Below are 17,847 nucleotides of genomic sequence, written 5' to 3'. Positions count from 1 at the left end.
TCACACAAAAATGAAGCTCCATTCAAGGAATTGATTTAAAAAAAATGCAAATTACTGTTATGACAAGGGAAACATCAGGAGCTAAATGGAAAAGATTACACTGGAGTATCTGTGAGGCTAGATAGAAAAACTGGCACAGCTTCTGACAGCAGGGTGGGTGATATTGGCAGCCTCCTACACTCAACAGTTAAGTTACAGTAAAGCTATAGACCACTGGAGTTGGTATCTAGCATTACCACAGGCAACTGCCATTCTGACTGGCAAGTGATGCCCCTGTGTCACAATACAGGAAGGAAGCAACCTTGTGCCTTTTTAAAAAAAAGATTTTGACGACAGACTATAATGTTTTTATGATCATCTACACAGGAAATTAAAATTATGCACTGCATTACAGGAGAACACTCCTGTATGTATCAAAACTACATTATGGAAGGGCTTTAGCAGTTGTGTTTAAAGCTCTTGTTAACACTGTATTTGTAAGTTAAAAGAAAAAGTGGAGTTTTCCCTCAAGCTATTAATTTAACTGCAACATTAAAAAAAAAATTAATTTCAAAATGAATGTCATGATGTCAAAAATAACGCTATGTTAAAGTCTAAATGGGTGCGAGACCTTTATTCAAACACTAGGGGAAAGTTTAATTAAAATTCAAAAAAATACAATCATCAAGTCCACTATTATATCAAAGATACTGCTGTTCTACATTGTGAATACGAACAAATAAACTTGCATTTATATAGAGCCTTTCACAACCTCCCACGCTAAACAGCCAATTAAGTACTTTTGAAGTGTCACTGTTGTAATGGAGGAAGCACGGCAGCCAATTTGCACAGAGAAGTGCCACATAGAGCATTGAGATCAATTATGCGATAATCTGAGTAGTGATGCTGGTTGAGTGGCCAGGTAACTGGGAGAACACCCCGTGATCTTCTTTGAATAGTGACATGGGACCGTTTACATTCACCTGAGAGCGTCTCATCCAAAAGACGGCACCACAGACAGTGCAGCATTCCCTCAGTACTGCACTGGATTGCCAGTCTAGATTATGTGCTTAAATGTCTGGAGTGGGGCTTTAATAATTCTTGTTATGAAGCAATCTCCTAGACATTTTAAAGATCCTCTTATAAAAAGTTAAGCAAATGAATTGACTAACTTCCTTCAATATACCATAGCTGTAAAATATCTCCCACATTGAGTGGTTTGATGTTAGGTCATTAGAGTACTTGGAAACATTGCTGCTGACCTATGTATTATAACCTAGGTACTCACAGCACCACCTACTCAGAATCATACCACTTGTGGCAGTTGCAAAACTGTGGGTATTGTCCGCCTCCACTAACAGACACACAAGAACAAAAATGGATGCGACAACCGTACAAAAAAAGAAGCACTTTTGCCATACTTTACTGGAGAGTTTTAATTTTGATATTAAACAAATTGATCAGAAATAAAAATCTGCACTATATGTTTAATAGCCTTTAAAAAATAGCAGAACAGTTCATCACTATGCAGCCTCTATCTTTTTTTTTAAAGCATAAAAAAGCACTGTAACTTAAATGTCAAGGTGATTTTCAAAATAAATAGTTGTCATCACATATATAAAAAAGAGGAACTGACGTCTATCTGGCAAATTTTGGTATAGCCCATTGCATTTAAATCTACAACCTGACAATTCCGCCAACAAACAGTGCAGCTTCATTCATGATTTAAAATAGCAGAAGGGTAATTGACTTACGTTATTAAGGAACAACACTGAATAATATGAATGGGTTCTAAAAGCAACTCTGCGCGAGTGTGTGCAAGCATACATGCACCCACACCTGTGTGTGCGTGCGAGTGCAGGGATTCAGGGATATCTTAAGAAGGTATCTGAGATGAATCTAAAATGGATAAGTTCAAGACTAATGGCCTTTTCCTCTTCCTAAAAAGTCTTGTGTTCCGTGCTGTACTTACATCTGCATTACCTGTATTACCTAGATACAACTTTGAAAACTAAAATGTATTGGGTCAGAGCTGGATCAATTAAGAATCTACTCCAAAGTTCAAACCACGCCAAACATACACTTCATTGAAGACAGTTTCCCTATTGCCACATTTCATCTTATCTCCTTCTTACTTTCGCCACTCTTTGTTATCCTTATGTCTACACCATTTCCCCAAATGAGAGTTGGCCAATCGTGAGCCAATGCTCTTTGAGGCAGCTTCTAAGAGATGCAAGAGATGCCATGGTTGAACCTCCGTTCAATTTTTCTATTCTCCCCCTTTAGGGAAGCATCTTGTTCCATTTAACACCATTCCTGCCTTTGATAACCAAACCAACTTTGTGGAGAGTTACAGGCAAGTTCCCTCTAAATTTTTTTCGTGCGCGGCCCCTTTAAATTTGCCACGCAGCTGCGTATGCGCGACATCTTCCAGCCACTTGTGCGCGGGACCTCCTGACTGATGAGCGGCTGCGCGCCTGTGCACCTTAGGAGGAATGTTGGTTACAGGCACTCATACCTTAGCATTTCATGGTACAGATAGCCTATACACCAGCACACTGCCTTACCAGACCTCTCCCATTTCTAAAAAGGGATTTTCTTATCCAGGGCATGAACTCCCTCGGACTCTTTTGTAGCACAGGTCTTGCGAGATTATTCACCCCCTCTTCAGCTCTCCAGTTGGAGAAGCGCGACAGTAAACTGCCAATTGTCCCACCCCGCAGTGATGCAGCTAAAATGGGTGCTACATATTTTTGCTCCAACATGCTGACAATCTAAACCAGTCCCCTTTAACGTAGATGTGGTTTCACAGCTGCTCTTTTTGTCTCTCTGCACTGCAGAAGAAAGGTTTCAACCACCAGATTTTTTTTTGTCTAAGGCAAGTACATTCATTATTTGTCAGACTTGTGCTCTGTGAAGAAATGGCCACCGTCAGCGCAGCATAATGAAAGAAATTAAAAAACAGTAGTCGTACTTTTCTCTGCTCTTCAAGTCGTAATCGTTCCTCGTCTTTTTTCCTGTCTTCATCTAACTTGAGCTGCAATTTTCGCCGTTCCTCTCGATCTGCTTCTTCAGCCTTTATGTGAAATACAATAAAATTGGAATAGATCAGAGCCGGATTAATTCAGACTCAGAAATTACCTCAGAGATCATCCTGGCCGAACTATATACTGAATTTGATTGACAAAGTTTTTAATGACTTGTCTAGCACAGTGTTTCCTCAATACACACTGGAAAACTAACTCACTTACTTTTGCAGATGTTATGACATTGCAGAGTACATGTTCAATAAAGTGACAACTATAGTGGAATCTGCTTTATTACTTTCCAAAGGAAACGTCACTTTGTTATGTATAAAGGAATACATGCCGATAGCTTATCAACTGAATTCTCTGGCCGTCATTCTAATCCACATGTAATAATATTAAGTAACCTAGTATTGATGCAGGTGGATAGTGACACTGGCTTCCATTTTGCAAGCCTGTTGACTTTATTGCAGACAGTTTCCCCAGTAAAAATGGTCTCCAGTAAGACACATTATTCAGGGGTCTTCAGGAGAAGGGGATGATGAAAATCTAGGTTAGCGTCCCAAGCTGGGAACTTGAAATTAGTTTAGCAGACAGGCAAAAAAAAAGTGTAAGTATTCTAACAAATGTTCTCGATCTAAGACATTAATCTGTTTTTTACTCTTTACCGATGTTGATGCATGAAGGTTGTGCATTCTTGTATCTTTTTTATTTAAAAGGTGACCCAAGAGACTAAAAATGCAAAGTTCCAAATGAGTTTTCAACATCACTGCACGCTATTATAAATTTGGGCAGAGTAAATAATTACTTATTAGTTAACAGAGTAGTCACCCTGCCATCCCCATTTCCCCCTTTCCCTATTTTCGGCACATAAAGGCAGTTATGTTGTGAAAGTTTTTGCAACCTTTTTTACCAAATTGACCTTTCATCATAGTCGAATACTATTGCAATATCCTCCCTCTCACCCAATTGGAACAGGTGCAGTGTACCACCTGTTCTTCAAAAGGGCTGTTAACCAATGTCCAACATGCTTATACTAGGATTCTCTCTTTTGGTGAATTCCCTAAAACTGCTGACCTAAAATACTTGCTTAAACCAAATTAATAGGGTAGCGTCACAGTCCTATTTTTTCCACGCTGTGTGTAAATTATTCCCCTGGGCCCAATACGAGGCAGAGGAAGACTCTAAACAATGAGTCAAAACATCCTACAAGAATTTCCACAGAACACGGAAGATAAGAAAAGTGGTCTTTTTTTCATTCATTCACGGGAAGGCCAGCATTTATTGCCCATCCCTAATTGCCCTGTGTTGGTGAGCTGCCTTATACAACTGAGTGACTTGCCAGGCCATTTCAGAGGGCAGTTAAGAGTCAACCACATTGCTGTGGGTCAGGAGTCACATATAAGCCAGACTAGGTGAGGACGGCAGATTTCCTTCCCTAAAGGACATTAGTGAACCAGATGGGTTTTTACGGCAAGTTTCATGGTCACCATTACTGACACTAGCTTTTTCCCCCCAGATTTATTTAATTAACTGATTTGGTGGGATTTAAACTCATGTCCCTGGATCATTAGTCCAGGCATCTGGATTACTAGTCCAGTAACATAACCACGGTGCTACCATACCCGTGGTCTGTAGGTGGTTTTACATCGGTGCTCGTTTAACTTGGATCGCAGCAGAGCTGCTTTATGCACCATCTCACCACGTTTACGCTGGTACCAGAGGCTCACAAGGGCAGAACTGTAGGCTCACAAAAAAAATATACGTCTATGATTCTGCTACTGGGATAAGGTAGCCCCATTTAGCAAAATGGAGGGAGAAGGAGCATGGACCGCCATTCTCCCACGACCCAAAGTATAGAAGCACTTTACAACAGCTTTTTAAAAAACATTTTTGATGAGGTAACAGAGTGTTGATGAGGGCAATGTGGTTGATGTGGTGTACATAAAGTGCCACATAATAGGCTTGCCAGCAAAGTTGAAGCCCGTGGTGTACATAAAGTGCCACATAATAGGCTTGCCAGCAAAGTTGAAGCCCATGGAATAAAAGGGTCAGTGGCAGCATGGATATGAAATTGGCTAAGTGACAGGAAACAGAGAGCAGTGGTGAATGGTTGCTTTTCGGACTGGAGGAAGGTATACAGTGGTGTTCCCCAGGGGTTGGTATTAGGACCACTGCTTTTCTTGATATATATTAATGATTTAGACTTGGGTGTACAGGGCACTATTTCAAAATTTGCAGATAAAACTTGGAAGTATAGTGAACAATGAGGAGGATAGTGATAGATTACAAGAAGACATAGACAGGCTGGTGGCATGGGTGGACACTTGGCAGGTGAAATTTAATGCAGAAAAGTGCGAAGTGATACATTTCGGTAGGAAGAACGAGGAGAGGCAATATAAAAAGGATACAATTCTAAAGGAGGTGCATGAAGAGAGACCTATATGTGCACAAATTGTTGAAGGTGGCAGGGCAGGTTGAGAAAGCGGTTAAAAAAGCATACGGGATACTGGGCTTTATAAATAGAGGCATAGAGTACAAAACCAAGGAAGTTATGATGAACCTGTATAAAACACTGGTTCAGCCTCAACTGTGTCCAGTTCTGGGCTCCGCACTTTAGGAAGGATGTGAAGGCTTTAGAGAGGGTGCAGAAAAAATTTACGAGATTGGTTCCAGGGATGAGGGATATCAGTTACGTAGAGACTGGAGAAGCTTAGAGCAGAGAAGCTTGTGAGGAGATGTGATAGCAGTGTTCAAAAGCATGAGGTGTCTAGCCAGAGTAGATAGAGACTGTTCCCATTGGTGGAAGGGTCAAGAACCAGAGGACACAGATTTAAGGTGACTGGCAGAAGAACCAAAGGCGACATGAGAAAAAACTTTTTTTACGCAGCGAGTGGTTAGGATCTGGAATGCACTGCCTGAAAGGATGGTGGAGGCTGATTCAATTGTGGCTTTCAAAAGGGAATTGGATAAGTACCTGAAGGAATAAAATTTGCAGGGCTACAGGGAAAGGGCGGGGGAGTGGGACTAGCTGAAGTGGTCTTGCAGAGAACCGGCAAGGGCTTGACAGGCCAAATGGCCTCCTTTTGTGCTGTAACCATTCTATGAAAAGAAAGGCAGAGACAATATTGGACAGGGTTTCCAGTTCGAACTGCCATCCAGCAACATCTGTTCCAAGTGCTTGCAAAGAAGCAGGGACCAGGCCGACTTCTTTTTCATGGTTTACAGAATACACGATCGGCTTTAGTGCCTTCGCTGTTACCCTTACTGACTTCAACAAACTAGTCACAGATCAGGCACTGAACCGGTTTCTGCGACTCTGCTTTACACTGCACAATGCACTTACCAACTGAGCATTTAGGGTACCTGTGAAAAGTGCACGTTTAATGCATCATTTTACACTTTGCAGTAGTACCATTTGAATCACTTGCTCATTAGGCCATGAACCTAAAGTAAATAATAATGTCAATTGGCTAATAAAATACAAGTGATAGAAATGAAAAAAGAAAGCATTTACGCTTTCCCCTTTTGTTATTAAAAACAATCATTTCTAACCTCTCTTTGTGCTTTTCGCTGTTCTTTCTCTTCCAATTTCCGCTGCTTCTTGGCTCCAATTTTGCCCGGTGTTTGAAATTCTGAACCATCTGCTTCCACATCATCAACTGAACAGCAAACAGAAAACAAATACATGTGATCTAAATGTCAAACTGCAAGGGAGAACACTTAATGCACCCTACCATAGTTCAAGGCAAATGCTTGGATTAACACCTTCGTATTAGCACTTTTCTAACAAGTACAAAATTGACCTTAGGATAATAACTGCACAACAAATTGTTAAATATTAAAAGATATAAATATACGGAGCATGGTTTCAGAATATGGAGCAAAATATGTTTTAAACAGGACATTGTAACTACAGAAACTGCTCATATACATCCCATGGGACATGCAGCAAAGATTACTGATTGAAGTGCACAACATTTCCAGATTATAGTCAGTAATGATATCAAACGGGTCTCACTAGAAAAGACTGAAAAGTCATTCCTGTACTTTTGTTTAGGTGTTGCATCAGACAATCTGTAAAGGGCTTAATTTAAAGCTACGTTTGCTCATGTAATAACTAAAAAAGGGACTTTCTCATTTCCATGGTCTGAATAACCCCACTCCATTACTGGGTCTCTGCACCTCTGCTTTACTCAACCGTCAGCCAAGGGAATATATCTATAAATGTCTATTGGCATCTATTTTATACAGGCCAACAGTAACGGTACTTCTGATTTGCTTCAGTCACATTCTGTGCATTAGTTGCCTGTGAAGCTGCGTATTTTGTGTTGCTTCTGTACTTTTTCGACGTAGCATCAGACAATTGGAAAAGGATTCATTTAAAGCAATGTTTGCTCACACCATAACTAAAAAGGGACTTTTTCCATTTCCATGGTCTGAATAACCCCAATATACTTTTACGGACATATGTCCTCAGGCAAACAAATGAGTGATGCTGAGCTGCAGAGAGGCAGTAATTGAGTAATGGGATTATTCAGACAACTGGAAATGAGAATGTCACTTTTAGAGTCATAACGGCACAGAAGGAGGCCATTTGGCCCATCGAGTCCGTGCCGGCTCTCTGTAGAGCAATCTAGTCAGTCCCATTCCCCAACTCTATCCCCGGAGCCCTGCAAGTTTATTTCCCTCAAGTGCCTATCCAGTCTCCCCTTGAAAACATTGAGTGTCTCCGCTTCCACCACTTCTGTCGGCAGCGAGTTCCAGGTCCTCGCCACTCGCTGCGTAAAAAAGTTTCCCCTCACATCCCCCCTGTATCTCTTGCCCAAAACCTTAAATCTGTGTCCCCTAGTCCTTGTACCATCAACTAGTGGGAACAGCCTTTCCCCGTCTAGCCTATCCAAACCTGTCATGATCTTGTACACCTCTATCAAATCACCCCTCAACCTCCTTTGCTCTAATGAAAACAAATCCAGCTTCTCCAACCTGTCCTTGTAGCTATGATCCCCATCCCTGGAACCATTCTGGTAAATCTCCTCTGCACCCTCTCAAGGGCCTTCATATCCTTCCTAAAGTGTGGCGACCAGAACTGGACGCAATACTCCAGTTGTGGCCTAACCAGCGCTTTTTAAAGGTTCAACATAACTTCTCTACTTTTGTACTCAATACCTCTATTTATGAAGCCCAAGATCCCATATGCTTTGTTAACCACTCTCAATATGTCCTGCCACCTTCAGGGACCTATGCACATTAACTCCCAGGTACTCTGTCCCTGCACACTCTTTAAAACTGTGCCATTAAGTGTATATTGCCTCTCCCTGTTCCTTCTGCCAAAATGCATCACCTCACACTTCTCTAATAAATTCCATCTGCCACTTGTCTGCCCATTCTACTAGCTTTTCTATGTCCTATTGCAGTCGATTCATATCATCATCGCTGTCTGTCACACCCCCCAAGTTTGGCGTCATCAGCCAATTAAAAAATTCTACTCTGTATTCCAATATCCAGGTCATTTATATATATCAAAAAAAGCAGTGGCCCCAGCACTGACCCTTGGGGAACACCACTCTCTACCATCTTCCAGTCTGAAAAACAGCCATTTACCACAACTCGCTGTTTTCTGTCCTTAAGCCAATTCCTTATCCAAGCTGCCACTGACCCACCTATTCCATGAGCCTCAATTTTGTTAACCAGCCTTCTATGTGGTACTTTGTCAAATGCCTTCCGAAAATCAATGTAGACATCATCCATGCATTCCCTTCATCAATCCTCTCTGTTACTTCATCAAAAAATTCAATTAGATTAGTCAAACAAGATCTGCCTTTTACAAATCCATGTTGGCTCTCCTTAATTAGCTTAAATCCCTCCAAGTGCCCGTTAATTTTTTCCTTGATTATTGTTTCTAAAACTTTACCCACCGTTGATGTTAAACTGACCGGCCTGTAGTTACTAGGATTGTCCTTACACCCTTACTTGAACAATGGTGTCACATTTGCCACTTTCCAATCCTCAGGCACCTCTCCCTCATCTAGGGAAGATTGGAAAATTATGGCAAGTCCTTCCGCTATCTCCTCCCCCAATTCCCTTAGCAACCTGGAATGTAAGCCATCTGGACCAGGCGACTTATCCACTCTAAGCATACCCAGCCTTTCTAGTACATCCTGTCTATCAATTTCACCCCTTCCATTGCTTCTACCTTTTCCACTTCTACCGATATTTTGTCAGCATCCACCTCTTTAGTAAACACCGATACAAAGTACTCATTGAGTATTCTAGCCTTGCCTTCTTTGTCTCGAATAGGCCCCACCCCGCCTCTTACTACCCGCTTACTGTTTACTGCCAGTAGAAGATTTTTGGTTTCCCTTTTATGTTAACCGCCATTCTACTCTCATATTCTCGCTTTGCCAATCTTATTTTCATCTTCACATCCCCTCTAAATTTTAGTTTAGTTTAGCTTTAAATTAAGCCCTTTTCAGATTGTGTGTGAGTCATTATTTCCTCATACATCATTCCCTTACGATCTGGGGTCAGGCATGTAGCTCTTCTTCTCTGTGCTCCCTCCAATAACCTTTTTTTTATAAATAGGGAGAACAAAACTGCAAGCAATACCCCAGAGGTGGTCTCACCAGGGCCAATTACAGTTTTAAAATGACCTCTCTGGATTCATGTTATACTTCCTGCTATGCATCCCAGCATTCTGTTCACTAAACAAAAATAGCCTGGAACATTGTACTGTACCAATAGTAATCATGACTTGTCTGCTAAAACCCCCAAGATCTCTCAAGTACATTCCCATTTAGCACATAATCCACATCGACCGTCCCTCTGCCAAATCTAATAACCTTACAGTTCCCTGTATTAAATTGGATCTGCCATTTCTCTGCAAATTGGTCGAGCTGGTCAAAATGCTTTTCAATTTGTGCACCTTGTTATTCATCATTTGCCACTGATCCCAATTCAATATCATCCACAAATTTGGATACTTTGGACAGAATTCCTTCCTTTAATCATTTATAAAAAATTATAAACAGCAGCAGCCCCAACACGGAGCCTTGTGGTACTCCACTGGTAACTGGCTGCCAACCAGATGCCTGCCCATGCACGACTACTCTACCAACCAACCATTTGCCAATCCATTTCTATCTATCCCATGGGCTAAAGGAGTGATAATATGAGGTCACCATGACTCAATTGATTAAGAGAGTGAGTAGTTGAGCCATACAGATCAGGAAGGTCTGGATTCGATCTTCAGTCTGTGTTGAATTAGCTTATCTCATCTGCAGAGGAAGCAGCAACACAATTTGTTCAGAGGCCTGGATTAAGGAAAGGAACATGATCAGAGCTCCTGCTCCCAATCACTGTCCAGCAATCCTGCTGAAAATTCACCTGTGTGGTTACTGGGCGAGAGCATGATCAGGTTTGGATGGAGAGCCTACCAACACTCACTGTGTACGCTCATACATCAAGTATAGCCATGATGTGCAAGAGGGCGAGTGGCACCCAGGACACTGTATCCCAGCTTATTTTTTAAATTCGTTCACGTGATGTGGGCATCATTGGCAAGGCCAGCATTTATCGCCCATCCCTAGTTGCCCTTCAGAAGGTGGTGGTGAGTTGCCTTCTTGAACTGCTGCAGTCCGTGTGGTGAAGGTACTCCCACAGTGCCTGTGGGAGGGAGTTCCAGGATTTTGACCCGGCGACTACAAGGATCGGCGATATATTTCCAAGTCAGGATGGTGTGTGACTTGGAGGGGAGCTTGGCGGTGGTGGTGTTCCCATGAGCCTGCTGCCCTTGCCCTTCTAGGTGGAAGAGGTCGCAGGTTTTGGAGGTGCTGTCGAAGAAGCCTTGGCGAGTTGCTGCAGTGCATCTTGTAGATGGTACACACTGCAGCCACGGTACGCCGGTGGTGGAGGGAGTGAATGTTTAAGGTGGTGTACTGGGTGGCGATCAAGTGGGCTGTTTTATCCTGGATGGCGTCGAGCTGGGGGCCGACACCTTCAAGAAAGGAGTGGAGGGGAGAAGTTGGTGGAACAAATAGAAAATAGCCCTGCCATGTTAATTTTTCTAGTTTTCCCTCTCTCCTCCTTCTCCACCCCCCACACCACCCCCCCCCCCCCCCCCGCCCCCACCAAACCAGCAGCACTGAGCATCCCGACAGCATGGGCACCGTGCAACAAATGGCCACAAGTGGTCTCTTTTGGGTTGGCTGCTACTGGGTACATTTTGCTGTGAATTAAATTAGAAAAATGTACTTGTGCTAGGCTCAGCAGCAGAGGCACTGAAGCTACACTGCCCACATACCCTTTACAATTCAAGATGAGTTACCACATTTATTTCAAAACAAGCATTTCTATTACTTTAATGCAAGGATTGACCTCCACAACCACACAAGCATGTTGAATGAAGCCTCTAGCCCCCCACTCTTCACTCAGTTCTTGGTTTCATATGAGGCAATTATATATTTTTTTAATCTTTCAAGTAATTTGTTAGGGGTGGCAGAGTATGAGCACCATCCCAGCAATTTCCTGACCTCGACTGGGCTACAAAGTGAATCATCCTGGTAGAATAGATAAGGGAGAACCAGTGGATGTGGTGTATTTGGACTTTCAGAAGGCTTTCGATAAGGTCCCGCATAAGAGATTAGCGTGCAAAGTTAAGGCACATGGGATTGGGGGCAAGGTATTGACTTGGATAGAGAACTGGTTGGCAGACAGGAAGCAAAGAGTTGGAATAAACGGGTCTTTTTCCGAGTGGCAGACAGTGACTAGTGGGGTACCGCAGCGATCGGTGCTAGGACCCCAGCTATTCACAATATATATAACTCCAGTATCATTTGGACAGGTTGGGTGATTGGGCAGATGCAGTATAATGTGGATAAATGCGAGGTTATCCACTTTGGTGGCAAAAACAGGAAGGCAGATTATTATCTGAACGGCAATAGATTGGGAGAAGGGGAAGTGCAACAAGACCTGGGTGTCCTTGTGCACCAGTCGCTGAAGGTAAGCATGCAGGTGCAGCAGGTGGTTAAGAAGGCAAATGGTATGTTGGTCTTCATAGCGAGAGGATTCGAGTACAGGAGCAAGTACTGCAGTTGTACAGGGCCTTGGTGAGACCACATCTTGAGTATTGTGTGCAGTTTTGGTCGTCTTATCTGAGGAAGGATGTTCTTCCCATGGAGGGAGTGCAGCGAAGATTCACCAGGCTGATACCTGGGATGGCAGGAATGACGTATGAGGAGAGATTGGGTCGATTGGGCTTATACTCGCTGGAGTTTAGAAGAATGAGAGGGGATCTCATTGAAACGTATAAAATTCTAAGAGGACTAGACAGACTAGATGCAGGAAGGATGTTTCCGATGGTCGAGGAGTCCAGAACCAGGGGTCAGAGTCTAAAGATAAGGGGTAAGCCATTTAGGACAGAGATGAGGAGGAATTTCTTCACCCAGAGAGTAGTGAACCTGTGGAATTCTCTACCACAGAAGGCAGTTGAGGCCAATTCATTAAATATATTCAAGAAGGAGTTAGATATATTTCTTAAGGCTAAAGGGATCAAGGGATATGGGGAGAAGGCAGGGACAGGGTACTGAGTTTGGATGATCAGCCATGATCGCATTGAATGGCGGAGCAGGCTCGAGGAGCCGAATGGCCTACTCCTGCTCCTATCTTCTATGTTTCTAATGACTCGGTAATTTTCATAGCAAGGTGGGAAAAATAGGACCCTATTGCTTTTGAATGCCTCTTAGCCAGTTGAATGTATAGGCTTAGGATTGCCCCATCCTCCACGGTGATTGCAGAATGCTATGTTTGAATGTAAAACAGGAATGCGGAAAGAGAAACACAAAAAGGGGAAAGTAAGAAGCACAGGGAGAGAGAAACAGGAGAAAGAAAGTCTGAGAGTAATAGATAAAGGAACAGGTTAACAAAAGAAGATAGCAATAGACACAAGCACAAAGAAACAGAGAGAAAAACAACAGGGGAGGGAGAGAAGAAAAAAACAAGAGAAACGAGTAGAGAGAAATATAGAAAGAAAAAAGCATCGAGTAACACAAGCAGCTCGTCCAGGGGCTCCCCAAATCTCTTGATACAGTTATGCATACGGAGAATTAGGCATAATTGCAGAATAGTCATTTACCACCTCCTTAAATTGGAGACAACTTGTGTTCAAAGTACAATACACACAAGTCTTGGTTTTTAATTAATTATCTACAAAATTAAAAAGCTAAATGGAATCAATTTTGCCGGATGGGTAAAAAAAAAAGCAATTCTCACAACCAATGTTCCCTTTAATTTTTTTTCGGGTGCACGTCCCATTCAAATATCCACGCACGCGCAGTTACTTCAATTGAAAAGCCGGTGAGCTGGCCTGCGCGGAACCTCCAGAGCGCTGCGCGGCCACGCAGCTCAACGTGAACATTGGTGACAAGCAATAAATGTACGGAACACATAACCCCCAGCGTCCTTCCGTGCACAAATCCATGGAACTAAAATGTCAAATGGGAAGCATAAGGCACGTGCAATTAACTCGAGTAAAGAGGCCGACAGCAGAACCAGTGAGGCATCGAAAACGTAGCACAAAATTGAACAAGCTGACATTCGGTCCCATCTTTAATAACGCTTTCATTACCCACAGTACAGTACACTGTAAGCCCACAGCTGTGAGTATGAGAATGGGTGGGTTGCGAAATGCAGGCAACTGTTGCTGTTACTGACTAAAATAAGTACGTAAATGAAAATCCTTGTACTGTATGACTAAGGGCTGGAAGCTGCCTTACTAGCAACTCATCCAAAAATAAAACACGGGCCCAATGCTCATGCAAATTATTTTTTTGTGAATAATCATTTTTCAGTAAACATTTTCCTAGCTAACAGCTGCCCACTGCTGTTTCCAGTTGGTGGAATAAAAAGGCAGTGAGGGAGTTGATACAGTCAATCTACGTGACCTTGTTTTGCGAACAACAGTCATCAATTACTCAGAAGTACCGCCTATAAACAAAATTATATTCATACAATGAAAATGCATCAGCGGAGATTCTTTACTCAGCAATTCCACACGCTCATACAACCTGCCGACAGTCTCAACTATCAACAGCACTCATCACCTGGAAAATGTGCGTTGAAATTGCCATTTGCCAGCACAGGACACCCTCTAGAGTGCTCAGAATTAGCATAAGCAATTACCAAATCAGGCAGCAACTCTAAACGCCCCTTCACTCTGTTCCAGCTACTGAAATTCCTGCATTCCAACAGGAAATTTATGCTGGAAAGTTACATTCGTGTCTACTTTTTAAGTAGCATTATTAAAAATGCAAGTTTATCGTTCATGGATTAAAACAACTTTTTTGTCGCGCGTATTTCTCACAGGACAGAGCAAGTCACTGGCAGACAAAGACAAATCAAAATAACAACAGAAAACACTGGAAAAACTCAGCAGGCCCAGCAACATCCGTGGAGAGAGAAACAGAGTCAACGTTTCGGGTCGAAACCCTTCGTCAGAACTGAGAAAAAAAGGCAGGAAATAAAACAGATTAAAAGGCAGTTTGGGGGCTGGGAAATGGGGGAGGGGATGAAAGAAGAGACATTGAGAGATATTCAAGGTGAGACGAGATGGTAACAGGACAGGTAAAGAGACAAAGGATGGCTCTAGATGAAGTGTGAAATGTGCTGGCAGAATGAATGACAGCTGCCATGTGGGAGAGAGAGGAAAAAGGAAAAGGCACAAACCAAAAGTGTGGATAAAAAATGTAATAGGGGCCGAGGTTATGATCTGAAATTGTTGAACTTGATATTGAGTCCGGAAGGCTGTAAAGTGCCTAATCGGAAGATGAGGTGCTGTTCCTCGAGTTTACGCTGAGCTTCCGTGGAACAATGCAAGAGGCCAAGGACAGTGAGGTCCGAGTGGGAATGGAGTGGTGAATTAAAATGACAGGCGACCGGAAGCTCGGGGTCACCCTTACCACCCAATCTGCGTTTGGTCTCCCCAGTGTAGAGGAGACCACATCGTGAGCAGCAAATACAGTATGCTAGATTGCAAGAAGTACAAGTAAATCGCTGTTTCACCTGGAAGGGGTGTTTGGGGCCCTGGACAGTGGGAAGGCGGGAGGTATATGGGCAGGTGTTGCATCTGACAAGTCAAATATTGCCAGGTATCTTCCATTGATAATCAGGAGGCACAGAATGTCAGCCCAGATTGGCCTGGGATTTTCCCACACTCTAGCAAAGCATCTTGGCCCCTCTCCTCAGTGACGGCACAATAGCTCCAGACAACACTCCTACTTCATGCTGTTGTTGAAGACACATTTCCACACAAAATGTCTGTCTGCTCCGAGAGTGCCTCTGATTGCCAGCCTCAAATAAATACATACCTACATATATAAATGGAGGACAGACATCAGGGACCAATGGTCAAAAAAAGTGCCAAGTGGCACTTGCCTCATGAAGTCAGCATTTGGGAGATATGTTGGCCATGACTGGTTTATTCTCTGCATATACTAGTCTCAGATGTCCATTCCATTTATATAGTACTAGCTGGCGTGCCCGGCGGTGCCGAGGCTTTTTCGAGGGCACGTTGTTGTGGGAAGAGAGCGAGCGACTGGGGTGGGAAGAGAGCGAGCGAGCGACTGGGGGGGGAAGAGAGCGAGCGAGCGACTGGGGGGGGGAAGAGAGCGAGCGAGCGACTGGGGGGGGGAAGAGAGCGAGCGAGCGACTGGGGGGGGGGGGGGAAGAGAGCGAGCGAGCGACTTGGGGGGGGGGGAAGAGAGCGAGCGAGCGACTGGGGGGGGGGAAGAGAGCGAGGCGAGCGACTTGGGGGGGGGGGAAGAGAGCGAGCGAGCGACTGGGGGGGGGGGAAGAGAGCGAGCGAGGGACTGGGGGGGGAAGGGAGCGAGCGACTGGGGGGGAAGGGAGCGAGCGACTGGGGGGGAAGGGAGCGAGCGACTGGGGGGGAAGGAGCGAGCGACTGGGGGGGGGAAGAGAGCGAGCGACTGGGGGGGGGAAGAGAGCGAGCGACTGGGGGGGGAAGAGAGCGAGCGACTGGGGGGGAAGAGAGCGAGCGACTGGGGGGGAAGAGAGCGAGCGACTGGGGGGGAAGAGAGCGAGCGACTGGGGGGGGAAGAGAGCGAGCGACTGGGGGGGGGGAAGAGAGCGAGCGACTGGGGGGGGGGGAAGAGAGCGAGCGACTGGGGGGGGAAGAGAGCGAGCGACTGGGGGGGAAGAGAGCGAGCGACTGGGGGGGAAGAGAGCGAGCGACTGGGGGGGAAGAGAGCGAGCGACTGGGGGGGAAGAGAGCGAGCGACTGGGGGGGAAGAGAGCGAGCGACTGGGGGGGAAGAGAGCGAGCGACTGGGGGGGAAGAGAGCGAGCGACTGGGGGGGAAGAGAGCGAGCGACTGGGGGGGAAGAGAGCGAGCGACTGGGGGGGAAGAGAGCGAGCGACTGGGGGGGAAGAGAGCGAGCGACTGGGGGGGAAGAGAGCGAGCGACTGGGGGGGAAGAGAGCGAGCGACTGGGGGGGAAGAGAGCGAGCGACTGGGGGGGAAGAGAGCGAGCGACTGGGGGGGGAAGAGAGCGAGCGACTGGGGGGGAAGAGAGCGAGCGACTGGGGGGGAAGAGAGCGAGCGACTGGGGGGGGAAGAGAGCGAGCGACTGGGGGGGAAGAGAGCGAGCGACTGGGGGGGAAGAGAGCGAGCGACTGGGGGGGAAGAGAGCGAGCGACTGGGGGGGAAGAGAGCGAGCGACTGGGGGGAAGAGAGCGAGCGACTGGGGGGGAAGAGAGCGAGCGACTGGGGGGGGAAGAGAGCGAGCGACTGGGGGGGGAAGAGAGCGAGCGACTGGGGGGGAAGAGAGCGAGCGACTGGGGGGGAAGAGAGCGAGCGACTGGGGGGGAAGAGAGCGAGCGACTGGGGGGGAAGAGAGCGAGCGACTGGGGGGGAAGAGAGCGAGCGACTGGGGGGGGAAGAGAGCGAGCGACTGGGGGGGAAGAGAGCGAGCGACTGGGGGGGAAGAGAGCGAGCGACTGGGGGGGAAGAGAGCGAGCGACTGGGGGGGAAGAGAGCGAGCGACTGGGGGGGAAGAGAGCGAGCGACTGGGGGGGAAGAGAGCGAGCGACTGGGGGGGAAGAGAGCGAGCGACTGGGGGGGAAGAGAGCGAGCGACTGGGGGGGAAGAGAGCGAGCGACTGGGGGGGAAGAGAGCGAGCGACTGGGGGGGAAGAGAGCGAGCGACTGGGGGGGAAGAGAGCGAGCGACTGGGGGGGAAGAGAGCGAGCGACTGGGGGGGAAGAGAGCGAGCGACTGGGGGGGAAGAGAGCGAGCGACTGGGGGGGAAGAGAGCGAGCGACTGGGGGGGAAGAGAGCGAGCGACTGGGGGGGAAGAGAGCGAGCGACTGGGGGGGAAGAGAGCGAGCGACTGGGGGGAAGAGAGCGAGCGACTGGGGGGGAAGAGAGCGAGCGACTGGGGGGGAAGAGAGCGAGCGACTGGGGGGGAAGAGAGCGAGCGACTGGGGGGGAAGAGAGCGAGCGACTGGGGGGGAAGAGAGCGAGCGACTGGGGGGGAAGAGAGCGAGCGACTGGGGGGGAAGAGAGCGAGCGGACTGGGGGGGAAGAGAGCGAGCGACTGGGGGGGAAGAGAGCGAGCGACTGGGGGGGAAGAGAGCGAGCGACTGGGGGGGGAAGAGAGCGAGCGACTGGGGGGGAAGAGAGCGAGCGACTGGGGGGGAAGAGAGCGAGCGACTGGGGGGGAAGAGAGCGAGCGACTGGGGGGGGAAGAGAGCGAGCGACTGGGGGGGAAGAGAGCGAGCGACTGGGGGGGAAGAGAGCGAGCGACTGGGGGGGAGAGAGAGCGAGCGACTG

The 17,847-nt window shown here is 46.3% G+C and overlaps 1 protein-coding gene across 2 annotated transcripts in view; it reads right to left on the bottom strand.

The window, feature by feature from the left end:
• ddrgk1 (DDRGK domain containing 1) overlaps nucleotides 1-17,847 on the bottom strand; it is a 99,407-nt gene that overhangs the window by 22,516 nt on the left and 59,044 nt on the right. For both annotated transcript variants that reach the window (XM_085975508.1, XM_085975507.1), the window contains exons 3-4: nucleotides 6,561-6,667; nucleotides 2,954-3,055 (exon numbers count right to left, since the gene is read on the bottom strand). In XM_085975508.1, coding sequence (XP_085831634.1) covers nucleotides 2,954-3,055; nucleotides 6,561-6,667 — 209 coding nt within the window. The remainder of the gene's footprint in view (nucleotides 1-2,953; nucleotides 3,056-6,560; nucleotides 6,668-17,847) is intronic.

The sequence above is a fragment of the Somniosus microcephalus genome, chromosome 2, assembly GCF_052327205.1.
Source record: "Somniosus microcephalus isolate GS21.2 chromosome 2, FLI_Smic_1.0, whole genome shotgun sequence".
Taxonomy (NCBI): domain Eukaryota; kingdom Metazoa; phylum Chordata; class Chondrichthyes; order Squaliformes; family Somniosidae; genus Somniosus; species Somniosus microcephalus.
This window is presented reverse-complemented; position numbering and strand designations above follow the sequence as displayed.